We start from the raw sequence: 26972 nt of genomic DNA, 5'->3' as shown, positions 1-26972 counted from the left end.
GAAAGACAGCTACTAAATCTGAAGGTCACAAACACAAGACAGCACAAGTTATTCACTATTTGCTAAAGTTCAGGTCTAGAAAGTTAAAATCCAGACCAAGATTTTATTTCAACCAACCAGTATAAAGAGTCACAGTCACAGAGTACTCAACTTGTTGGTTGAAACAAAACCTGGATTTTTACTTTCGGGACCTGAACCGCCCACCTCTATTACTGAGCTTGTTTCTGCACAGAGAGCGAGCCAATGGCTGGCTCGAGGTCTGCGATGGGCACCTTGTCTCGGAGGCTGTCCGCGTTGAACCACTCCAGCAGCTTCCTGCCGACCTCCATGGGGCTGGACAGGAAGGTGCGGTAGGTGAGCAGGAAGTCCTCTATGTACGTGGGGTCCACCACCGAGTGCTCCTCCACTAGGTGCATAATCAATCGCTCGGGAGTGCCCTAAGGACGAGTGAGTGACACAAACATGCAAATCTGATAAATACAAACCCTTCACCTTATGGGGTAAGTGAAGCCATATTAAGCCATATAGCAGAAGTTGCCTAATGGATTAGAGGCGAAAGACCACAGTATCGCTGACTGAAAAAGAAGCACTTTTTCCTTTATAGAGCCTCCCTCCAGAACGGTACCATGCTGTAATGTAAATGACTACGCGGTTCGCGATTTGGCACGCGGGTCCTTTTGATGCGACAGCAGCATTTACTTTGCACTGAACGAGCACATGCAGAAAACATGAAGGCCGCGTGATCAGAGGAACCCAGGAAGGCACAGTTTCAAATCCTCTGGAGGGTCTAACGCGTCCCTTAGTCGAGAGAGTGGAGCTCCGAAAACAGAAGTGAACCCTGCAGAACCTTCATTACGGTTTAAAAATACAAGCACATTTAACACAGCAGCATCAAAATGCATTTAGCAAGAACAGAACACCACAACCAAAAATTAGCTCTCTCAAAGAAAGGGACTTTGAAAGGAGATTCCATTACATTTTGCTTCTTTTACGGACGCTTTTTATCCAAAGCGAAACATTTTTGAGAAAGCAACCCGACCCTGGAGCAGCTAAGGTCCTTGCTCAGGGGCCAATGGTGACATTGGCAAGGGATCTGATCCAGCGACCTTCTGATCACAGCCACAGCATCCTAACCTGCTGCCCGCACCCCCCCCGCCCTCACCTTGATAACGATGTGGCCCTTTCTGGTGCCGCTGCGGTCCAGCTCCCGATGCTCCTTCACCATGACGATCTCGCCCTCCTCCTCCACCTTGTGTGTGTTCTTCTCCACATGGTTCAGGATTCGCCAGTAGTCCTCCTGGGCGATGCACACGAACTGGCCCAAAATGACATGGGGACACTTGGTGAACTTGGAGTAGAGCAGCCGGTTGCCGCGCACCAAGTACGGGTACTCCCAGAAGGGCAGGGCTGAGTCATGGCTGCGAGGCATGGGAAGGGCCGAGACGGAGTCCCCGCACTGCTGCCGGCTCAGACTCCCCGCTGCCTCCGCTCACGCCTCGAGCGTATCGCCGGCTGTCGACCGCGCGCCAGGCGCCTCAGCCATAAACGAGGCCCTGAATCCGAGCAGAAGCCCTGTCAAGAATCGAGGTGCGATCCAAGCAGCCTCAGGCAGACGAGCCTCGCCACCGGTCCATCCAGCGCTGCTGATGTTTTCAAGTAAAGCGCATTTAGTCTGACGCGCTCTATATTAAGGATCGGTTCCTGTTTCACACAAAGGCGCCTCAACAATTAACCCTGCCTCTACTTGAAAAACCTGGCTACTGCAGCAAAAGAACCAAAACGGTTACTTAACCGCGGCTATTTTGTATTTGCTGTGTTGCAACGTTTTCCCCCCCCTCAAACATTCTTGCATACTTTTCTACACTAATCAGGTCACTGACCTAGGAAAAGATTAGGGGAAAAAGACTCATTACAGAGAAGCATTTTTACCATAATGTTTCAGCCACACAGAGTCCCGTTAACCAGGGTTAGATTTATTCAATTAGGAGATAAGATGTTGGAAACACTGGCTCAACCCCACCAACCAATCATAGCTGGGGTGATCACAGAGCCCATTCCAGGAAGCACAGGGCACGAGGCAGGGGACACCCCAGACTGGACACCAGTCCATCACAGGGCACGAGGCAGGGGACACCCCAGACTGGACACCAGTCCATCACAGGGCAGACAGCAGGGGACACCCCAGACTGGACACCAGTCCATCACAGGGCAGACAGCAGGGGACACCCCAGACTGGACACCAGTCCATCACAGGGCAGACAGCAGGGGACACCCCAGACTGGACACCAGTCCATCACAGGGCAGACAGCAGGGGACACCCCAGACTGGACACCAGTCCATCACAGGGCAGACAGCAGGGGACACCCCAGACTGGACACCAGTCCATCACAGGGCAGACAGCAGGGGACACCCCAGACTGGACACCAGTCCATCACAGGGCAGACAGCAGTGGACACCCCAGACTGGACACCAGTCCATCACAGGGCAGACAGCAGGGGACACCCCAGACTGGACACCAGTCCATCACAGGGCAGACAGCAGGGGACACCCCAGACTGGACACCAGTCCATCACAGGGCAGACAGCAGGGGACACCCCAGACTGGACACCAGTCCATCACAGGGCAGACAGCAGGGGACACCCCAGACTGGACACCAGTCCATCACAGGGCAGACAGCAGGGGACACCCCAGACTGGACACCAGTCCATCACAGGGCAGACAGCAGGGGACACCGCAGACTGGACACCAGTCCATCACAGGGCAGACAGCAGGGGACACCCCAGACTGGACACCAGTCCATCACAGGGCAGACAGCAGGGGACACCCCAGACTGGACACCAGTCCATCACAGGACACACACTCACAATAACATGTTACATGCAGTTTCTCTTAAAGCATTTATTTTATTTTAAAGGGACTTTACCTGGCAGTCGTCGCCTTTGCTGCGCACCTCGCCGTGCATGTACTGCTTGTCCAGCGAAGGCGAGATCCCGAAGCTGTTGCCCATGCACAGGGTCTCGGCCCTGCCGTCCGGGTGGCCCACCTCCACCGAGCCGTTGAGAATCACGTACCACATGTCCAGCTGGCCACACAGGGGACAGCACTCAGCACCAGACAGCACCATCCACCGGCCAGTTAAAGAAGCATTTTCCACACAACCTTGAGACATAAATAATGTACTCTATAGCTTCCTAAAGGGTAATCAGTACAGGGGTGCTTGGGGGGGGGGGGGGGCATGTACCCAAAATATTTAATTTGGCTTCATTCATCCCCCTAAGAAACTGACCTCTGCATTTCAATTAAGCTATATCACCCCCAACATGAAGCTCTCCTACACCATGGAGCCAGACCATAGTGATAAAAGAAATGTTCGTCTCGGGGACCTTGAAGGTGTCAATAATACAAACAGATCGAAATGGCAGCGGCTAACGAGGCGGGAACATGGGGGGGATGAGGAAATGTGAGGGGGCGGCGGTGGCCCTGCCAGCCTGGCTGCGGGGCCAACGGGGCCTGGAGGGCCAACGCGTCACAGTGCGGCTTCCAGAAGCAGCTGTTGGTGTGAACAGGGGCGTCCATCTGGCTTTTCGCTCTACTAGTCAGCCAATGCTGATGCTAATATTCTTGGACCCCACCCATAAGCAGAAACGACCCCTATCTAGGGTGGGGGTTTGAGCTGAGCCCCAGTGAGGAAGGGTGTTCTACCTCGCGCTCTGGAGGTCTTACCTCTTGCCGGTCATGCAGGATGACTGTCCCGGCACGTTCCACCACCTCGAAGACCATGACGGTGCAGAGTTCCCTCCTGACGGACATGGTCATGTTGGCGAAGGCCGGGAACTGGTGCATGAACTCCAGCAGCTGCTCTGCAAGGTCAAAGCCAGGGGAGGGGTGAGCAGATAACTACTATCCCAATGTACGGGGCTACATAAATGAAATAACCAAACAAATCATTTTAGACCAGAGGTTCCCAATCTGGTCCACAGGGAACCATAGGTGGTCCACGTTTTTGCTCCATTCTAGCTCCTGGTAGAAGGGAGCAAAAATGTAGATCGTCTAACAGGGAGCTCATAGGGAGCAAAAACATGGACTGATTATGGGTCCCCGAGGACCGGATTGGGAAACACTGCTTCAGCCAATCTCCTTTTAGGTGTATAATGCCCCCATACAGCAGGCTGGTCTTGTAAGGCAGGGGATTCAGACCAGATTGGCGGGGGGCTGTGGATTGTTTCCCCTACAGCAAGCCTGCGACAGACAGATCCAGCCTCAATAATTAAAGGGATGGGCTGAGAGTCAGCACGTTTCCCACTGTCCTTTATGCCTTTGAGAAGCTGCAGACTGACAAACCGGCACCAGCAAAGCCTTCCATAAACAAAACAAAATTCGGCACCGCCCGTTTGCGGAGAAGCCGGCCTTGCTCACCTATGTCGTCATCATTCCTGTCCGCCGGTTCCTTCTCCAAACACTCCCTGACGAGGTCCCGGCCGAGCAGCCCATCTGTGGTCCTCTCTAGGTCCTCATCTTCCTCCTCCTCTTCCTCGGAGTCCACCGGGGCCTCCGGGAGCCCCGACAGGTCCACATCACCGAGGTCGCTCTCTGTGGCCTGGCGATTCAGGAAGAAGGAATCCATTTCTCAATGACTAAGTACTTTTATTCCAACCACTCATTTAAACTGCCCCGTTTTAATTGTTGCTGGATCCTGCGGTAGTTTAACTCCAGCCTATGGCTTTTACCAACTCCCTTTCTCTCCTGGCCATTACATGTAGATCACTGCAGCTGGGTAATCAAAGAACTGCAATACGCGCCACTCCAAAGTCCTGCATAAAAGAGCACTGGCAAATTAAAATGTGCAGTGACTGTCTAATTGCCCTGCCCAAGCTATTCTTTTATCAAGGAGGGAGCCAACTTACTGTAGACTAATTAAGAGAGAGAGACAGGAATTCCAAAATAAAAAATAAAAAAAATAAAAAAGTTTATTCCTGATCAAAATGACTAAAACAAGTTAATTAGGATGCCGACTTGCATTACGTCCAATTTGCATAATTACTAAGCGACATCAATGTTGTATTAATTACACGCGCAAGTGAATAGTTGCATAGTTTCGTCACACAGATGTGCTTGTTTTGTGTTTCAAATCGAACCCCCCCGACACACAAAATCCACAAAGAGTATGTGTGTGTGTGCGCGCGCGTGTGTGTGTGTGTGTGTGTGTGTGTGTGTGAGTGAGTGTGTGTGTGTGTGTGTGTGTGTGTGTGTGAGTGAGAGAGAGAGAGAGAGAGAGAGAGATGACAGCAGAGCTATTTTCCTGGTGGAACAAACCAGTAGCGTGCAAACGGTGGATCTAGGCCCTGCATAAGAGCAAACCCCCAGCAGGGGGGGCCAATCCCGTCATACGCAAGTACTCTTCTGTGGTTTTTTTTAATTATTAGGTAGGATGTTGAATTTTTTTAAAATCATACAACGAAAATTGCTTTGGATGAAAGCAACTGCTCAGGTATTCGTGGAGATTTAAGTGGAGTTAATAAGGAAGTGGGTAAAACGCTGAGGGCACTGGCAGAACAGTAAGAGGAATCAGCTGCTCCGTGCAGCGCAGAGGTTCGAGGAGGCCGATCGACACGGCTGCCAGGCTCGCAGCTCCTCCGTCTGGCCCTTTAAGGCCCCCCCGGTGAAAGCGGTTAACGTATGAAATTCACCTATCCAGAGCGGCTTCTGGCCGAGCCCGGCGGAAGCACGGCCGGCCCTAAATCACGGCGGTAATTGTGCCCGACTGAAGGCCACGGGATCAGTGTCTAGCCCATTATTTTGTGAGCGTGTCCTGTAGCCAGGACCAGAAGTCCCACCATCCCCCCCCCCGCCCCCGCCCTTTACCCACCACTGGGCCCAGCCTCCACTTACTCAATGTCAGAGATTGATTGCTTTTCAGGAAACTTTTACGTTTTTTTTTTTTTTTTTTTGCTGCACACAAAACATCGCTGTCAGCATAACAGGTAGCATACAAAACCTGATGGGGGGGGTTGGGGGGGTTAGAAGTGCCATGGCTAGTCAACCTGCCGCAGGCGTTACATGAGACGAGCTGGCCCGGCGCTCTGAAATATGACAGTAACAGCTAAGGTACATCAGTACAGGCCAGCGGCGGCGCCACATGCCAAGGAGCCCGAGGTTTATTGGCTGTTGAACTGCAGGATTATTCATAAGACAGCCAATCGTATTTTTCGAAGCTGCTTCAGGTTTCACTTTAGAGCATTACAGACCAGAGGACCCTGCGACATTTGCCACAAGTGTAACGAAATTTCTGCAAGTCAAGACGGTTCGGTGGAAAGAGGCCACTGTGACTGCTTTGAGCCATAAATCCTGGCAAATTCCCTTCCGTAAGCCTTAAAGTAGCCGCTGACCGGTTCTGTCCAGACACTCGGTTCAATCCCAGATGAGACGCTTCCCCACCAGCAGGAAGTGTGATATCTCTGGGATCTGCCAAGGATGGCCAGTGTAATATGGCATCAGGCGGCTTTAAAGATTCCTTAACCCGCAACACATCACGCCGCTATGAAATGCTAGAACCTTCTACGGTTGAAATGCGGCACCCTGGCTGCTCTCTGCTCGTTCATTTCCGCTGGTATTAGACCTAAACCTGCGCTGCTATGTTTTGGGCTTGATTCCATCTCCAAGAGGCAGTTTTTCATGGTACACCTGTAAACAAAAATGATACCTCATTCGAAGTATGAGGCATTCAGGAGACTTTTTCCACTACGTGCAACAATAATATTGGGTGGATCCATATCAACATCACATATAATATTTGGCTAGGGGCGGGGCCTGAGGGACACTGGCCTCAACAGAAAACTGATTGGTCCCAGGAGTACCGCCCCTTCCTGTCACTCGCGCACGCGAAACACATCATTGGCTAATTGCCCCTGTGTTTGGCCATTCAGCTCCATTGGTTTCCGGCTTTGGTCCAGCATATATTTATATGCATGCGGACCTCACACGCACCCAGGCTTCTGCCTTTACACAGTAACCTAAACAGTCATTCAACCCAAAAAATGCATTTTGTATGAACAGCAGGCAACAGCAGTCGTGAGCCGCACAACACCTGGATCAGGGCTGCATGTTACCACATTGTGATATAACTGCGACTATATGGCGCATGTACAATAATCACAATTTATACAGATTAGTAACTTTTGGGCATCAAGATACGCATCTCATTAAAAATACTTATCTCATCAAAAATACGCACCTCACAAACCTACTAACCTGCTTTCCAAATTGTGGGTGTAATTAAACGTCCGTAAAATACTGAAAAGCTGGCGTCCGGACAAATGTTTACACCTGTCATCTAACGCCCCGGTGATTATTATGCTCGTGCCATATAATCATGATGTGATATCATGCGGCTCTAATCGGGATGCAGTTGCGCTAAGCTACTGAAGGGGGGGGGGGCACTCACAGCACGTCACTGTGAAGGGTGGGGCCAAGATTCGGCTGCCGTTGAATGTAGCTCAACCAATAATAAGGAAGCAGGAGGATACGTTAATTTCACATGGGTACGAGGAAATGAAGTTGTTCTCGCTTTGAAAGGGACCCGAGAAAGCACAGGCGACGGAGGGGGGCAAAATAACGGAAACGATGAATTAATGATGAGCAGTGTCACAGTTCAGCCCTTTGAGCTGCGTCAGGGGACGCTGGACCATTCTTCAAGAAGAAAAGCCTCTGGGTTTTTCATGGGATGAAAAGTTGTGACTTGACACTCTGATCTTGTGAGGGTTCAATGATGTTTATGTCTAGTGAGTGGAAGGGACTTCATGCTGGTGTTCATGAAAGCAGCCCTTGGATTTGTTTAGCAGTGATGCATGGGGCGCGAGCATCACAAAAATCAGGGAACAGCATTTGCTGTCCCATAAAACCGTAGTCATGCATTGGACTTAACCAGCCAGGACAGCTGCTTACACATTTTCCACTACTTAGCAATCACTTTTATCCAAAAAAATGGGGGCTAACTCAAAGAGCCAATGGTGACATCACTTTGCCAACCTTGGGATTTGAACCCACAACCTTCCTATTCTGTTGAGCCGCTCACTTCCTATACTAACCAACACTGCGGGTTGAAGCCTTTTTCAGCCGTAGCCCATCTTAATGGGGGGGGGGGGATGATCGATGACTCAGGCCATGTTACTTCTTTCCACTCCTTATGGGTCCAAGTTTTTCCCTTTGGTCTGTATAGCAGGTTATTTGTCCTTGTACACTGAACAGTTTCTGTTGAGACTGGGTAACAGGGTGCGGGTTCAGTTCCAGGGAACTGTACGCTTCTGGTAAGCTGTCAGACACCCGTCCCTGTCAGTGAGACACAACTCACAACATCTTTGCTGATGCAGTGTGTCCATGTTTAGCAGATGTTGTCATGACTTTGTCATGGGCGATATGTATGTTAATGGAAAATACTGCATATCAATCCAAACGACGTGAGCAAGACTTATCTTTAAGTATTCCATCCATCCATCCATCCATCCATCCATCCATCTGTCCATCCATCCATCCATCTGTCCATCCATCCACTTTTCCCAGTCAGGGTCATGGGGTCCAGGTTCATGTGTAAAATTCAGTTACTCACACACAAGGATAAGAAGCGAATATAGTAAGCGGATCACATCCTTGAAAGTCGGTTTTAAAGAAAACTGACAAGGTCACCAGAGGACATCGTTGCTGAGGCATTGCGAAACAGCATGACAGCTCCTTCTTCCTGTCAGGGGCCGGCCGAGGGGCTTCCGCAAGCATCGATATCCCCAAGAGCGGCGTTTACCTGATAGATGTCTGACAGGCTGCTGCTCCCCGAGTCACTGGCGATGCTGCATCCTGATTGGCTGGCCGGGACGTGCATCACCTGCTGGTGCGGGTGATCCGTGAGGTGCATCTTGTTGAGGTCCCCAGGAAGCTACAGAAAGGGGGGGGGGGGTAGCTTATTAATTCAGCACGCCACACCAGAGGTGCCAATTTCAGGTCCAGAAAGTAAAAATCCAGACCATAATTTACTTTCAACCGAGTTGAGCATAAAGAGTCACAATCACAGAGTACTCAACTGGTTGGTTGAAACACAATCATGGTCTGGATTTTTACTTTCTGGACCTGAAATTGTCACCTCTGCGCCACACTCACAATCTACTACCTCAGAAATGAATACATACGACTGGCAGACAGTGCTGTGCCCTGAGAGGGATACCTTGCCGATATAAACGCCATACTTCTCGACTCTTTGAAAGTCTGTTTGCTTTACGGCTGACAAGTGACCTTTGACAGCGAGCAGCCCCTTAAGAGGCCCCTGGCAATCAACCTGAAGCGAAACTGTCGGTTAAGTCTGATCTCTATTACCCCAACCCCCACCCCCCACCACCACCACCACCGGTCCGTCACTGTTGGGTGAGCAGCGAATCGGCACCATTACAGACCCCGCTGACAGTGACAGGCAGATTGTTTTCCATAGAGTTAGAGCTGCCTCTGTGTACGACCACTTAAGCACATCTGCAGGATAAAACACTAAACACCTAATTAAACTCACAGACACACAGACCTCCTTATCTGTGTGCCCAAACCCATCAGTAATCTCACTACATGTAATGATGTAAATACCGGGCAGGGAAATTCTGCACTATTATTTACACACTCCCAGTTGCCCAGAGGTTAAGTCCAGTACCAGATGCTGCTTCTCACTGCTACAGCACAGGACAGTGATCGACTCCGTCGACTTTGATGTCAACTGCTGTGCCTAAAAATAATATGTAAATAGGTTCTCGAGCTAGCTTCCTGCTAAAACCACAACGTCGGCCCTGGTGCACGTCTGCCGCGCCAGGTCATTACGGGGAGTGACTGCGGTGAGGGGCGGCGCGCCGAGAGCCAGCGGGCCGACGTGTCCGAGCTTCTAATAACCGAGCGATTCCAGACAGCTGTGAAATACGGCATGTCACCCATCTCTGGAGAGGGAAGGGGAAATTCCTGCAGCAGGACAGCCACCAGCGCCCTCCCTCATTGGCTGCGCGGGCCATGCGGGGCAGCAGGACAGCCACCAGCGCCCTCCCTCATTGGCTGCGTGGGCCATGCGGGGCAGCAGGACAGCCACCAGCGCCCTCCCTCATTGGCTGCGCGGGCCATGCAGGGCAGCAGGACAGCCACCAGCGCCCTCCCTCATTGGCTGCACGGGCCATGCGGGGCGGCAGGACAGCCACCATCGCCCTCCGTCGTTGGCTGCGCGGGCTATGCGGGGCCCCGACAGACCCCTGCTGGCAGACTTACGACGTGCAATATTTATTATTCCAGTCTCCCCCCCCCCCGCGCCTACAGGTGCTAAATCTGCACCCCCCACACCTCCACCCAAACCTCTAGGCAGACAGCCAGGAGTCTCAAAGCACCACGACCAAGGAATTCCAGGTGAGACTCCCTGTATCGCCCTGAGGCAAATCCTGGTGGAGCTCTGTCAGCACATGTGAGTGCACGCACACGCACACGCACGCACACACTCATATCTTTGTGGGGACCATCCATTCATTCCTATGGGCAAGACCGTAATCCCAACAATGACAACCACAACCCCTACCCAGCTCTAACCGTAACCATAAGTAAGCAAACGAAATACAAGAGGGATTTTTAGTTTTATGTTTGCATTACATTCAGACACACAAAGAGTCCAGCGATAGATTTTAATCTGAGGACGTCCGCTTCTATTAAACTACAATCGATCCTTCACTATGCAAAGCAGTGGACATGAGGCTCCATCCTGCCCACTTAAGACAACCCAGAACGTCAGTGTGGGTCCATGCATATGTTTCGACATTTGGGTACCAGCGATAATTCAAAACTGGATGCCGTCTGGATTGTTCAGACAAATTCCAAGTGCATCTATCAGTGCAAAGTTTTCAATCCAAATGTGATTAAACATTATTGATCCATTTATGATGGTTCAGTTTTCAGGAACAGACACATGGCCCTCGGATATCTATTGCACGTATTGACAGGTGTCCAGGAGGACAGATTAGTCTAGCTAATGCATTCCTGATACTTCAAACTGCAACAGAAACGTCATGGTAACTATCACCTTCAATTATAAATTATACGGTTAAAAATGACATGGCATAACGTGAGAAACGCTCCAGTCCAGGGTGACTAAACGACCACGTGACACGGGAAATGTGAACAGAGAGGAAGTAGCAATTTTATTCAGGAAACGGGGCCGGCACTGGATGAAAGGGAGCGGAGGGGAAGTTAAAAAGAAAAGCCGTCTCATTGTGAATCTGAAAGGAATTTTGACATTGGGCAATTTTTAAGAGCAATTTTTAACAATTTCTGCACAATGGTCTGATGGAGGTTTTAGCGAGAAAAAAAAAAAGGAACCTGCACAGATTCCCGCCGGCACCCCCCCCCTCCCCCAACAAGCCGCCCTATTTAGGACGGGGAGCGGCTCCTGGTCACATGACAAACTAAACATGGCTGACAGCGATTACAGTGTTTTTCCATCATGGCGATGCTCGGAATGACAGAATCTTCCCTCCCATTACCACGTTTAACAGTATTCGTCCCAGAAAAGAATCAAAACAATCACTGGTTGCATATGGAAGATGATACTAGAAAAAAGAAAGCAAATGAAATTGAGTTCATGGTCACATTTTGTATTTGGTACAAAGGAAAATTATCCGTAAGGAATCTTCCGGGGGCGGGGTGACTCTCGACGTACAGGACACCACCGGCACTAAGTCCTCGTTAACTCACTATGCACACACGTTTCCGTGATGAAGGGCCCTTACTACAGCATCCGAGGGTCTCCAACCATCTAAATTATTCACTCCGCCGAATACTCCTCGCTTCGGTACCCACGACAACAACGGGGCCGATCGACACTCATCTCCTGCCGTTCTGCACGCAGCGCCAGCCGGTACGGTTGGGGGGGGACGGGGGATGGGGGGGACCCGGACATACGGCACAGCCCCGGCGTGAACAGCAGGTGGGTCACGTTCGCACAGCAGAGGCGGTGCACCATCGGCCATGTGCCAGGTGCACAGGGATGGGTCTGACCCCTTTAACAAGCCCGGGAGTGTAGACAGTGCACCTTAGGACATTGACCCACATTTAGGTAAAGACCTGCAAACTGCCCCCCACCCACCATTATTGACAACATGTGGCCAAATCATGAAGGTTTCATACAGTATCAGTCAAAAGCCTGGACACACCTGCTTTTAACGCATTGGTCTGTATTTTAGCTAAATTACCCACATTATAGTCAAACACCTCAAGGCAATGAAATAATACATATCAACTATCGCAGTGACCAAGGGAAGTGCTCAACATCTCAATTTTCTCAAATTTTACACTCTTCAAAACAGCCCCCTTTTGCTTCGACGGCAGCGCTGCAGACTCTCAGCATTCATTCACCCAGCTTCCAGATGCAGCCACCTGGGATGCTTCTCCTACAGGCCTGAAGGAGTTTCCACAAGTTCTGGGCACAAGTCCACTACCGTACTCTGACTGTTTGATCCAACTCACCCCAAACTGGCTCTGTAGGGTTCAGGTGGGGGGATTGTGGGGGGGGGCAGGTCATCTGTCACAGCACTCTGTCTCTTTCATTGTTCACAAGATAATACAGTGCTTACATAACCTGGAGGGGCACTTGGGGCCGGTATCTTGTTGAAAAACAAATGATTTTCAGTAGGTGTGTCCAAACTTTTGATCGGTACTATATAATGAATGGTCAACAGCAGCACTGACAGGGAAAATACAAAATGCAACCATGATCTGCACCAATATATAAGCATCGTCTGCTTTGCCTAAATGAGCATACAACCACAGCTAAATAATGAAGTAGGGCAATGAGCATAAAACAGTAATGTAATGTGTAATATCAGTCTTTAAAACTGAAGACAAATGGCTAAATGCAGAATCACGTTGCTTTGAGACACACTGCAAAAGATTCTTTTTATTGGCCAGTTAAACTACCGAGGTCTCATCTGAAAAAGGAAATTAAATCCTCCTACCCCAAGAAAACTTGTCTCCAAGGGGCACGACCCAAGTGTATTATCCAGGGAGAAACCTTCCCGTCACCGGCAGGACTGAAAAGCCAGGCTATGCCTCTGTCTGTCTGCAGCGCCACAAAACCCATTACTTCTGCACCATGACCCAGATGGTAGCGAAGATACCAGCAGCCTGAATCGGCACTGAAACCATCAGACCGCCGAGTGTGTAGGTTCATATCCTGTAAACAAACTGACAGCAGCTTCTCTATGGGAATTAACAGGAAACTCAAAGTGAAGGTCCAGAGCTATCAAGAAGCCTCATATCACCTGCTTTGGTCCCATGGATCAAAGGTTTTTCCCATAAAGACGGTAAAAAAAGACGCACACGGATAATGTACATTAATTCTACTGTAATTCACTCTGGTGTTAAGTGTCACACGGTGTTTCCCTCTATCAAGAATTACACTTTGCCTTTATCAACACTGACTGGGTCCACAAAATACAGGTCACTGCCTTCCACCAGCTTAAAACCACCGACAGGACATTTTCATATCCGGCACGCTGCACTAGATATGCTGCATCAGCTGCGCGCAAACACTCCCGTACACACAAGCGCGAGTTGGTGACACACCAAAGCGGGTGTAAGATCACAAAATAGAGGAGAGGTTTCAAAATGTATAACAGCAAATATGACCTTTGCCAACACTGAACGTTAACGCGACGACTTCTGTTCTGACTAATTTCATAGGTCGAGAGGAAAATGAGTCTGCGGTCGCCTAGACCAATCAGAAAATCATTATCTTAAAAATAGAGAGGAAAGCAGGCCAGAGTGGACGCGCTCCGTCTGACTGTGAGCTTAGATAGACCCATGACTCGAGCCCCGCTTCTGTCCGCTGCTTGAACTTGCCTGAGGCAGACCCCAGGCTCGCCACCAACTTCCTGTTCACGGAACCTCGACGAGCAGTGCGAGGAAAGAGAGATGAGCTTCTACACCGAGCAACTGATTCGTGAGTCAAAACTTGGGGCATCGACCAAAGAGAGGAGCCTGCTGAGCCAAGCTAACTGATGTCTCCAGAGGGTTCATGGGGCTGACTGTGCTATACGCTAAACAGCTAAGCCAACTGTCTCGGCAGGAAGGAGTATGTTCAGCTGGGTGTTCACATTTAAATCAAGGGTGCCCATCTGTTTCCGTGGCTGGCCACACTGATTACAGCCATTCTGGTTGCAGTAGCTTGTCTGAAAACATCTCCAGCAAAGGCATCAGATGATCCCAAAGGCTTTATCCAAACAGCAAGCCTCAGATGTGCTATAAGAAATGCAAAAATGAAATAAAACGCCCCCCCCCCCAGGGCAATTTTTAAATATAGTAGGTTCTGCTAAAGCACAGAAGCAGGGTGAATGTGAGGTAAGCGATGGCTTCACAGAAGCAGGGTGAATGTGAGGTAAGCAATGCCTTCCACCTTCCTTGAAAGCTTACTCCAGAATTAGCCAAGGAGTAGACGGCTTTGGTCGACAGGAGGCCACCGACTGGCTGGCCTGGTGGCACCACTGGCTCTCGCACGTTAAGGCCGACACGGTCCGCATTTCTCTCATCCTCTGCTCATGCAAACACACGCTGTGACCTTTACGCTCAAGTCCTCGTTTTTCTTCTCTTTCTGTAGAAAGCAAGGCTGAGATGGGAAAGTGAAAAAGATAAAGTCTAATAAAGTCCTCAGTGTGACGACAACTCATCTTTAAATATGGGAGCCCCGGTGTGGGGACAAATCGCGTTACGGCTCTGCTAAAGAATAGGAGGTGTAATCAAATATGACGGTACTGCTGAAGCTCTGCAGATGAGAGCCCACGAGGCAAAGCGTGAGGGGAGAGGAGGGAAGGGGAGGGAACCGGCGCTTTAAGGCTGTCCTTGTTGGTCCTGGTGGGCCGCGGCATGTGGTCCGATTGGAGTCACACCTACAGCAGTGTTCCTGATTTAGCAATAACAACAAACCAGTGAGCTGAGGATTTATCTAGCTAATGTGTAAAAGAGATGACTCACAATCACTACGAGAAACCACAAATAACATTAGCATTGCAGGGGCGGTGTGTGGCTCAGCAGCTAAAGATGCCATGTGAGTGATCGGAAGGTTGCTAGTTCGAGCCCCAGCCTTGGCAAAACAGTCACGTCTGTGGGCCATTGAGCAAGGCCGCGCTATGACCCCCCCAAACCTATGGAGAACAGGATGGCGACAGTGAAGAGACACATTCCAATGTACCTGTATTTCTGCAAATGCCAAATAAGGCTTTTTTTTGTTTTGTTTGAATCCCAGCGGGAGGCACAGCGATTTCCCTGTTGGACTCCTGATCGAGGCCCTTTACCCCTAAATGCTCCTGCGACTGTCCTACCTCGCTTTCTCAAGGTATGCCGCTTCGGATGAAAGCATCTGCAAACTAACACGCGAAAATGCAGCACTTGACATAATGCTCCATACGTTGATTTGAAAGACATTCTTCTTGAAATTATAAAACCTATTAGCAAAGTTAAGGTTCAATCATCCTGAGCTTACAAATCAATGGGCTTTGCGTCCCACTGCACTCGGTGACAGCTGCAGCGCCCCCTTCAGGTTCTTTCTGGGATTCCCTCTGCAGAAGGAGCACCTTCAACAAACACAGACCTGCTCCTAGCCCAAGGAAAGCAGGATGCGGGAGGTGGCGAGCCCAGGGCCCTCCTGGGAAGGCGTGGGTGGGAGGGGAGGCTCCACTTGGCCCCGGCTGGGGCTGCGGTTTCCGCTAAGCACTCGCCACTTTCGCACGTAAGCGGCGATTGATTATACAGGGCCTTGTCAGTGCACCCGCAGGGCAGCGATCAGAGAGTCGCTCCAAACAGAGACCGGCAAACGTGCGTCAATCCCAGCATGGACACAAATAATACGTTCCTTTGTCAGTTTAATACTGGGCAGAAAAATGCAAAAAAAAAAAAAAAGCAAACAGAAAAAAAAACAGCTACATTAATTTGGTTAAGCAGCCTATAGTTCCACGCATCACAAGCAAATTCCATCTGACGTCCCCCACCTGCTCATTTGTCACCAGAACGTGTGACGTTCCTGCACACTTGTGACAGGACACCTAGGAGTCTGCAGAGTAGTTACACACCCCAGAGGAGACAAACGGCAGTGCGGGTCAGAAGAGGCTTTGGAATGTCTCCATCTCTGCACCTCTCAGCGATTCAGGGAAATACCATTAGGATCGGGGGGGGGGGCACAGACGGTGTTGATGATAAAAGCACAACAAACGTGAAAGCTCTCGCGGCACTCGAGTTTCCTGGCAGGCCTCGGATGGGAGTGGCACACGTGGGGGGGGAGGGGAACCACCTGGCACCATGTCTGGCTGTGGGGCTGGATGCTCAACAGGGGGGCTAAACGCTCGTTTAAGCCCGACCTGCAGGGCACTACATGCCGCTCGCTCACTCACACCCCTACCAGTCACTCACTGATGCCCACCCCTCCCAGAGACCTCACAGATGCCCACCCCTACCAGTCTCTCACTGATGCCCACCCCTCCCAGAGACCTCACAGATGATTCCTGAATGCTTCCTCTTTTCTCCTCCTCTCTTTATATTTTTGGTGACCAGACGGTTCCTAGGCGCACTGCAGGGTTTCTGGCAAACCCAGAGGCTTATTTCACCTGGAACCCACCGAAGGAGCATCGCTGTCCATGCTAACCCTGGTCACTGCGGCCTGAACTGCGCTTACAAACCCAAAATCACATCTACCTTCAGTACCTGCGAGCGGCCAACAGGGGGCAGTGTGTAGCTCAGTGGGTTAGGACACTGAGCCAGTGATCAGTAGGTCGCCAGATCAAATTTAGTGATTTTACTACTAAAGATGACCCTTAGTCGTTCCAGGGACTGGCTGAGCCTCCTTTCCCAATGTATGTCACTTACGATCAAAGTTAAAAAGAGATATTGGAATCCATGTAGAGATTATTTAGGCTCCACCTCCTCAATTCAGCTTCCTCACACTTATTTGTTAAGTGAAACAGGCGGCAAACTGCACCAAGCTCCACGTCTGCGATGTGGTCGAAACCATGGCAATATGGCAGATGCGGGGAGGACCGGAGTGGGGCCGGTAGGGGCCTGCCTGGCAGCCAAGGGCGACTTTCGAAATCAAAACGATTCAATAAACAAGGGAGGTGGGAGGAGCCAGCTACAGCCCCTCAGAATTGCCCGGCCAGGAAAGGGCACAGAGTGAAAGAATGCGACATTTATGAATAGCCTACACCAGGGCTATTCAAATCACGGTCCTCAAGGGCCGAGCACTGCTGTTTTTCCGGCTTTCCTTTACCTGAGAGCCAGTTGTGAAGCCTCTGGCCAATTAGAGCCAGAAATTATTAAGCTAAGTACCTGGGAGACTTGAAAACAAGGCCTGGATTTGGAATCGAGGGCCAGATTTGAATAGGGGGGACCTACAACAAAGGATCCGGTGCGTGAGGATCTGAGGACGTAAACTGAGGGAACAACACATCCCAGTCTGTGCGGGAAACCCAAACAGCTGGCCAGGGCACCAAACCAGCTTCCCACTGTTTTAATGTGGAACCGGGAGAACAGTGGCCCTAAAGCCACCAGGGTCATCTCTTGAGTTAGTGATAGAAACAGGCAAATCAATGCCTGTCTGGTATCTAAAACGTTCAGTCACACTCTATTCATCCTATTTTCCTCGTGCCGCACCGAAAAAAAAAAACAAAAAAAGTTTGAATTCGCCATCTAATGAACAGCCCAGTCGTATTTCTGTCCCGTAGTCACTCGGTGGCACTTGAGCTGGAATCACTGATGACAATAAGTAACAGATATCAGTGCGCTTACTTTAATCCAGCAGTCCCCCCCCCCGCCACAGAGTCTGAGCTGCTTCCTGTCAATAAATACAGGACCTGTGACACCACATAAAAAAGTGACAGAGTGCACGCACGTCGGTTTGTGCACCAGCTCAGTGATTTACACTGGAAGCTGTGCAAAGCACACGTGGAAGGGGACGCACTTCATGGGATGTGCTAAACTGCACTGGATGCTGGCTATGATTCAAGCAACAAAACAAAAACAAACAAACACAGCAGGAAAAACAAAACGTGCAATGCATTATTTAGCTTCTGCTGTTAGCATCTCGGTATTATCTCGCAGCGATGGCTAAAAGCTTGAGGAAGTAGAGGAGGCATGGTGTCATCACCCAGAGGCAAAGGTGATGGGGATCGATAGCATGCATCCAGGCTGATAAAAAAAAAAGATGTCTTTGTAGAGAATAAACACTGCACATCTTCCACATACATCGCGGCTGCATTTTCCACATGCGGATCGGGGTCTCGTGATAAATTATTTTTATCTTCACAACAACAGTTAGTAATGGGGTCTGAATCAGGACTGTTACCCGCATATAAAGTCAGCGGGCAGAAACCAGCCGTTCCTTTCAGCCAGTGAACGTTCTGACTGGAGTTCACGTCCGCCAGTTACAGTCAGACTGGTGAGTGGCACATCCCAGCTGCGGGTAGAACTGGACTAACACATGACTAATGTGGTTTGCTCGGGGCGAACACTCCCAGAATCATCTCCTCAGCCATTACTCATCCAATGTCCTCCCCGCCCTGGATTGCCAACGCGACAATTAGTCAATATGGTGTCATCTGTCCCCTACTCACCCCGTCGTCAAACCCGCCCCACCCTCAGGACTCCCCCTACCCCTTGCCACTGGATCCAGTTCCACTGCAGGTGGTGCTCCATAAGTATCCAAAGGCCCACCATCAAAGTCAGAAGTCCTGCAACGCCATCGATTGCTGAGGCTGCAGGATTGGGCACGCTTCGGCCGTGAGAGATACCCGCAAAGGAACGTGCGTTTCTGCAAGTCAGGAGACTAAGTCGATGCCAGTTCCTGGTGAACCAGTTCGGGTGATCACGCTGGGTAATTTCCTGAGTAAACAGGGGCGAAAGGAAATGCTTATAGACCCCAGACCGGACGTTAACGACACTGACAGTTCACACCTGCTCTTACGGCTGACCACCAGAAAACAAACACACATACAAGGCTGAGTTTCGTCACACAAAGGGAACGGTGCATGGCACCCTAAATATTGCTGCCTGAATTATTTATAAATCAATTTCATGGGATTTAGATCTCTGAGCCGACACGGTTACCGAAGCCCACTTTGTGAAAATTCAAACACAGAGGGGGGCATTACTATGGACCGCGTGTCCCATTCCCTCCCCCTGGGTTTTCGAAAAGGTTAAAGGCAAATCCTGCTACTACAGTGAAGATCCAAACACCGCACGCCGGTATTTACCAGCAGCCCCCGTCCACGCAGGCCGCTCTGAAACATGACCATACCAGCAGGAAGCCCTCCTGCCACACAAAGGCAACAGCGGCTGCTGTGAGCACCTCAAGCATCCCGACCCGATTACAACCCATTCGTATTGATTACAGTTTTGGCGACAATACAGGCCAGGCAAGCCCCTCCTTAAATTAGCCCAGAATGTCAGAGACGGAAATGAAATGAAACTCTACACACATCAAGTGTGGCGAACACACTCGGCAATCTGTCGAAGTCCAAGTCAATCGTCAAGGATTAACCGTTACAGTTGATAGCTTTCTACACCATAGTTTCCTGTAATAATGTTAAAGTTTAATAATAAACTCGCATTGCTTTGGGCACAGATTTTAAGGGTTGGAGAATTTTTGTTAGAGATGTATATTATGTATATTAATAATTCACTGATTCCGACAAATGACAAATATTTAAGATTTTTTTTTAAAATCAAATTCAGAAATCATAAGTTTTAGACGGAGTTAGGGATGTCAATAGAGATTTTGGACCCCAACCCAGACCAATGCAATAATGTACCAAAATTTTTAGTGGTTCTGTCACTCAGGGGCCCTTGGAATTATTCTAACTTTCCCATCTTCAAGTCGCTCCTAGACGGTCTGTCACAAAGTCTAAAACAATACAAAGAACATTTATAATCCATCCGGAAAGTTCTATATGACCTGGACGTCGACACACATCCCGTTAACCAGACTCACGTCATTACCTCAAAGCTCATTACACTCTAACAGTCAATTAGGACACAATTAAGACAAACATCTTGGAAAGAAAAAAAAAAAAATCAACAAAAAGACATCATTTCCCAGGGCAACTGGCTAATCTCTCACGCTGCGAGATGGACGTTTAGCGTGGGAGAGTTTAGCATCTCCAGAACAGCAGCCCCAAGCAAGACGCACTCTATCTGGCAGGAGGTGATAGATTAAATGGGGGGGGGGGGGGATCTTCAGGGATGGGGGAGGGGTCACTGAAGATGAGAGTGATGTCTCTGGGGTTGTCCTCTGCTCCTGAGCCTCAGCTGTGATCCCATCAGAACTCGAGCACTTTAATTAGCGAAGAAGAAGTGGGGGGGCGGGGGGGCAACAAGAGTGGCTGACAAGGTCAGGGTGAGGGAGCAGACTGTCTGTTGGGACGCCGGAGCGGTTTGGGGCTGCGGCGAGCTCAGCCAGGATGGTGACAGTACAGCCAATCAACAGCCAGTCGAGCCCAGGAGGGGAACCCGAAGCGGTGGGCATTTTCCCCCGAACGGGACCCGAGGCTCGGTTCCGATCTCAAGATCCGGCGAACAGCGACCCAAGACACATTTGCATATCAAACTCCCCCTCAAACAGAAGCATCTATTTTGCACAGTTACAAGATGGCAGTAAAATGAAATGCGGGAAAACGGGCAGCCGCCGGAGATACCGCGTCTTCCGCGCGGCAAACGCACAGACGTGATGTGGACACCCAATGTGGATGGAGCAAGGGGATGGAGGTGAAAGGGAGGGTTACAGGTTACAGGATCACTTACTTTGGAGGACCACGGCTGGAGGCAGTTGGCATAGCAACGGACGAGGAAAGCCATTTCCCCGAGAGAAGGGGAAAGTTTTCGTTGCTTTCCCGAGCAGAAAAGGGAAAGGCGCCCAAGGCCGACTGGACACTTCCGGGGTCACGGCAAGGCGGATCAGCAGCAGAGTAGCTCTCTAGAAGTCCACACACGGATTGGGGGGGGGGCGGGGGGAATACACACACGTAGCCGGGTGAGCTGCCACTCTCACAGGTAAAGCGGAAGATGAAGGCGAGGAGGAGGAGCGGCAGAAGAGTCACAGGAGCCCTGAATCTCCGCTCCCTGGCAGTTGCTGCTCCGCGCGCCCTTTCGCTCGGAAGGGACTCAGTTCAGCCCTACCGAACTTGCCAAAGTTCAGTATGGCCGCATCCAGGAAAGCCCTCGGTGCAAAGGGAGCCGGTCCGGCAGCCTTCAGGAGTGCCTGAGCAGAGTCCCTCTCCAAACATCTCAGATAAGCGGTGAACTCTGGGGGAGACCCCTGGATCCACCACGGAGGGAGGGAAAGAAAGCACCAGGGGAAACCCCCCCCCACCCCCCACCCACCCACGCCCCCAACCCCACAGCCTCCGCGCAGGCACCGTCTCTCGCCCTACGCCGGCACGCAGGGGCCCCTGTCCATCACCGGGAGTAGAGTACTTCGATCGTGTCGCCCGATGCTCACCGGCACCCCCCCTTTTGGCTGCGCTCTCGACTGCTCCCCCCTCAGGATAGCCACCCGCGGACTAGGAGCTCCGCTGTGAGGAGGAACCTCTAATAAGGAGCCAGAGAGTGGGAGGAGAGAGAGAGAGAGAGAGAGAAAGAGAGAGAGAGAGAGAGAGAAGCAGAAAGATGACATCACCTATGCAGGACGGGTGGGGGGTGTGTGCTGGCCGTCTGGCTGGAGCGGAGACGGTGCCGCTATTGATCCAGCTGCGCGCATAGGAACAGCCGCATCTCCAAAACAACAGCGACAGTGGCAGAAATAATGCAGCTTGCGCACGCATGCCTGGTCACCAGGCACACGGCAGAGACAGGTCTGCGCATAGATAGATAAATATGCTAATGTATGCCGCTTCTCACAGCAGAGACGTTGTGGCCCCCAGTGGGATCTGTAACCCCCAATTATTCCAACATAATGATCCTGAATCCAAGAGCGAGGCATCCCCACTCACACTGGGTCGAGCTCATCTGAAAACATGTCCTGATGGCAATATTAATGTGCGATTCACATTTCACATGATCAGCAGCCTGGCGTTATTCCAAAACTCAATACAGCAGAATTAATATGCACTATTAAGAAGGGCTAAAGCTCACAGATCACTAAAGCTCACTAAAAAGACAAAGGCATAGCTTCCAAACACACATCTGTGTGGCCCTGCACCCCTATTGGCCAGCACCGGCACAATAATGAGAACTGAATTCCATTTCCTTGTTAGCCCTGTGGTAGGGATGACATCATCTTTTTCACAAGCGGCCAATCAGAGGCCAGCACATGGAGCTCTCTGGCGAGTGTCACCCGTAAGAAAAAGTACAGACAGTGATCGCCTGCAAACGCTGGAAGATACCCCCCTCTTATGTGGGGGACCTGTCAGTTTAGGGATACCCCCCTCAAACCCTGGGAAAGAAGTCGGGTGGCAGGTTAGCAGATGCTGCATACAGTGAAAATGTGCAGTTATTGTTAGCCTGCACGTGCCCCCCCAAGCACATGTGCACACGCGCACGCACACTCATCTTTTATTTAACGGACCCTGTCCTCAGCACTCGCCCAGCCAGCGCCTTAACGATTCTATGCGGTGCCCCCCCCCCCCGAGTACGTGCATGTGTGCTCGCCTGATCCGACAGCCCGTCCGTCTGCAGCTGCATCTGGGTCAGCGTGTGGTTTGCACCTTAAACATGTCCGACTGGGGCCCATAGCACAGATACCCGCCGAATGGCGAGATCCGTAACATCTGCGGTCTGCTGTTTATTTGCCTCACGTGTGTTGCTTTGAACAAAAATGCACCTGCTAAACAGGCAAAATGTAAACAATGAGCACAGAATGAGCAGCGGACACACCAGTGCGCAGCACACTCTGTTCCCGTCCTTTTACAGCACTGCAGCGGACACACCAGTGCGCAGCACACTCTGTTCCCATCCTTTTACAGCACTGCAGGGGACACACCAGTGCGCAGCACACTCTGTTCCCGTCCTTTGACAGCACTGCAGGGGACACACCAGTGCGCAGCACACTCTGTTCCCGTCCTTTTACAGCACTGCAGTGGACACACCAGTGCGCAGCACACTCTGTTCCCGTCCTTTTACAGCACTGCAGTGGACACACCAGTGCGCAGCACACTCTGTTCCCGTCCTATTACAGCACTGCAGCGGACACACCAGTGCGCAGCACACTCTGTTCCCGTCCTTTTACAGCACTGCAGCGGACACACCAGTGCGCAGCACACTCTGTTCCCGTCCTTTTACAGCACTGCAGTGGACACACCAGTGCGCAGCACACTCTGTTCCCGTCCTTTTACAGCACTGCAGTGGACACACCAGTGCGCAGCACACTCTGTTCCCGTCCTTTTACAGCACTGCAGTTTCCCCAGCTAACACCATCAGGCATCTGTTAAAACGCCCTTTGGTGAATAACTGACCTGGCAGAGCTACTATCATCCCAGTGAGGGTGGGGGGGAGGGGGGATCCTCAGCCAGGGCCAAATGACGTCACACAGTCACACATCCATGTCCGTCCTGCACCTGGCTCAGGACCCTCATTAGCATGGTGACCTTTGACCCACAGATCCGCCCACAAACGCACCACATCACTGCGTGTGGAAAAGAGGCTCCCCACATCTGTTCTTCAGTACAATAACATGACCAAAAGCACAGGCCGGCGTGCTGAGGGCCGCAGGCCTATTGTGTCCACAGCAACTCCGGGGAAGGAATTCCTGTGATTTTAACAGGGGTCTCCACACCCAGTTCCGGAGGGGCCCTGAGCAGGAGACAAGGCCAGGATCACCCTCCCCCCAGTACGCATGTGCCGTATTTACTTTTCCTTTTTTCTGCTGGGGGAGGGTATTTGCCAGTGAACCAGCTGCTCACAACCGGCCCAAGCACTCCCTGGGGTACCGTGAGGAGGCACCCCAATTACAACATCGCGCAGCTAAGTGTGCTGAAAATACGAGCCATCCCCTGGGTGCAGAGTGGGGGCTCGGGAGACTGAAAGGTTACCATCTCGACTCGGGGACGCAATCCTCTAAATTTAGCAACGATAATGGCGGCTGGAGGAGCGGAAAGGAGATGAAGGGCTGGCCCGGTTTCTGCGAAGCCGTCAGCCTCAGAGCCGGGCATGGAAAGCAGTAAAGCTGTTACTCTGCTCCGTTCTGCAACACCTGCTTCCTGCTGTTCCAGGAGCGGCCGTGCGTAAAAGGGCGCCTACTTCACTTCCGTGTCTGCGACTGCTGGCTTCCGTCACACGCGAGGCAACAGAACCCCCTCACCCTGGATTTCATGTCAGGTGTCATGCTTAAGGACTCTGTGAGAACACGGTGGCGACATCACAAACCACGTGTCACATTTGATCCAAGCGGATGGAAGGGCGGTTTCTCGCCATGGTGGCGAGAGGAATGCAATAAAAATCGCCGACATTTGCTAAGTCGGACAGTTTTGCGTAAGACGGAAGCGCCTCCGTCACCGCCGGTGAAGTCCCTGTGTTTCTGTTTGCTGCTCACGGTGCTCCAATCTCAACCAGTGAGGACAGCCAGGCAGCGAGAGGAGGAGCCATGCAGACAGGAAGTACGATACCACAGACTAACGCAACACATCTTCTCCCCACTGCAAGTGCAGCCCCGATGATCTCTGCCTAATAACCTTATTCTTTCCTACGGCTCATAAACACTGCAGTAAACCCCTTAATATCTGCACTGCCTTGTTCTACGGCGATGGCTGCCTGGGTACCTATGATATATGGGACAGGGTGGCGATTAGCCGGCTGCCTCTTGTTAAAAAGGGCGTTTTACTACCAGTCACTCTGAAAGCAGAATAAAGTGACCCATAAACCACGGTACCATGTGGCTATACAGCTGCGGTAAAAAAGGTAGCTAATTCACCAAATATTCTTAAAACCGAAAATACGTAACATTTAGCTAGGGCAGCCGGTCGATTGCTACGTCAGATCTATACTCCCCGCTGCTTTTAATAACACTGGACAGTATTGGAGCATCAAAGGAGAAGGTGCCATTGGTAAAAAGGCTGTGGAACCCCCCCTCCCCGCCGAGAAAGACGGCCTTTCTTTCATCACCGAGGGCTAGAGTGGCCACCAGCGAGCGAGCCACCAATTACGGTCTAGCAGACCAGATTAAGCCGAGACAAGCCTTGCGAACACAGTCTGGCATCCACTGGAGTCCATTAGCGCGTTACCACATCAGTGGGGGTCGCCAAACCTATCTTTAAAATGGCAGCGTGATAACGATGCGGGGGGGGGGGGAGGGGGGGGACATCTATACAGGCGGGTTCCTCTGTGGTAATTAGCGCCACTTACGTCAAATGTCAGGGTCAGTTCCAGAATGGCAGCGGAAAACATATCCGTGACGTCAGCCTACAACAACATCAAACCAAAGGCTGAGGAAACTGACGTTTACCGAGAGGACAGTCCCGAGACCTCTCAGCCTATGGGCTTAAAGCCCTTTACAGTGGAGGCCAAGGAGGACTGGAATCATCAGAATTCATTAAGAGATTAATTATGTCTGCAATAGCCAGTGTCTTGCGACGCGAGTCTGACAGAGACAGACACAGTGTGATTTGGGCAGGCAGTAGGTAACCACGGACCGCCACACTGAAGTCCACTACTGTTTACTCACTTCCACTTCTGCTGAAACACCCTATCAGCAGTTAACAAAGCTTTCCCCTAAAGATGCCCGCACCGCTCTCCTTCATTCCAGACTGGGCCGGTTGGAACACGGGCACAAGCAGGCTGACACGACTTTTGGGGGTGGGGAAATCGGCAAAGGAAGATTCACTAACTGCCACGTCGCACCGGGTGATGAAATGTGGTGCGAACAGATTACCGAGAATTGTAACTGAAACTCGAATTGATCCTATCGACCAGAGCTGGGCATTTGGGGGGGAGGGGAGGGGGGGCTCCCCTCGGCACATGGTGAAATTTAAGAACACCCCTAACGGTTTTCCCGACAAGCACATTCAGTCATTCTGTACATGCCGATTTGCTCCAAAGAATTAATTTAACACACAGTAAGCTTATTCCATTTTTTAATCTGCCAAAGCTCTACGGCCCTAACTACCTCTATCTTTGCATGCATATTTAACGCTACTCATTTTCACTGCTATGAAACGCTAAGGGGGGGCTGTGGTAATGTCACACAGATTCAGTAGGTCTTAATTTCACTCAAGTGCCTCTCAGGCTGCACCAGAACAAAGACTCACTTTTCAGGCCACGGGCACAGAAGGGCCCTCAGTTCAACACGTGCAACTCTTGAAAACAGATGGCAACAGCACTAAACCAGGGGAACGATCCCACAATCCAGACGGCGGCGGCAGTGGGAGGTGCCTGAGAGGCTGCTCACCGCCTGGGTACCCTGGGCGTCCTGTCCGTCTGTGATCAGCTCCCTCTCACCGCGATGGTTGACTTTCCGAAAGCGGCGGCGGGACGAGCGTAGTGGCGCCTCTCGCTGCAGCTCGCCGTCCTCGCCCTCGCTGGTGTTCTCCACCTGGAACACATGGTTGCCAGGGTCCTGGTTAAACATCCAGTTCCTCCATAGGATGGAGAGCCGGTGTAGCTGAAGCAGGCTCATTGGGGAGGTGAAAGAAAGGTGACGGAGGGAGGCCAGGCGTGGGGGCGCCGGCGGTGGTAAGGCACGGGGCTCCCTGTCCTCAGTTCCCTCTTTCCTTCTCTCCTGCGGGTCCTTGCTCAGGTGTAGAGAGCAGTCCGTGTCAGTGCAAGGCCTGCTCCGTGCTTACGAGTAGGCGGCTGACGCTTCCTGCAGGAAGCGCTAAACATACAAATATCTTCTCTGAGATCTGGCTGCACGGTATCACAGATTAAAACCTCGCTGGCGCATTCCGTCACCCCATCCTCTGGAGCCTCATCGCTCACGGCGCCCGCATGTCCTTCCGAAACCACCCCTCCCCCTC

General features: G+C 51.2%; 1 protein-coding gene across 12 annotated transcripts in view; it reads right to left on the bottom strand.

Moving 5' to 3' along the window:
• Positions 1-26972, bottom strand: part of rapgef6 (Rap guanine nucleotide exchange factor (GEF) 6) — a 71891-nt gene that overhangs the window by 19830 nt on the left and 25089 nt on the right. For 9 of the 12 annotated variants that reach the window (XM_072706217.1, XM_072706219.1, XM_072706224.1 and 6 more), the window contains 7 exons: positions 26405-26548; positions 8792-8923; positions 4417-4597; positions 3724-3860; positions 2924-3082; positions 1163-1315; positions 273-437 (listed from right to left, as the gene is read on the bottom strand). In XM_072706217.1, the coding sequence (XP_072562318.1) occupies positions 273-437; positions 1163-1315; positions 2924-3082; positions 3724-3860; positions 4417-4597; positions 8792-8923; positions 26405-26548 (1071 nt within the window). Of the gene's footprint in view, positions 1-272; positions 438-1162; positions 1316-2923; positions 3083-3723; positions 3861-4416; positions 4598-8084; positions 8514-8791; positions 8924-20829; positions 21379-26404; positions 26549-26972 lie in introns of those variants that run through there. The other 3 variants (XM_023803490.2, XM_023803492.2, XM_072706226.1) reach the window with 2 other exon arrangements.

Source organism: Paramormyrops kingsleyae, chromosome 24 (assembly GCF_048594095.1).
Source record: "Paramormyrops kingsleyae isolate MSU_618 chromosome 24, PKINGS_0.4, whole genome shotgun sequence".
Classification (NCBI taxonomy): domain Eukaryota; kingdom Metazoa; phylum Chordata; class Actinopteri; order Osteoglossiformes; family Mormyridae; genus Paramormyrops; species Paramormyrops kingsleyae.
The sequence above is the reverse complement of the archived record's forward strand: the minus strand, read 5'-3'. Positions and strand labels throughout refer to the sequence as shown.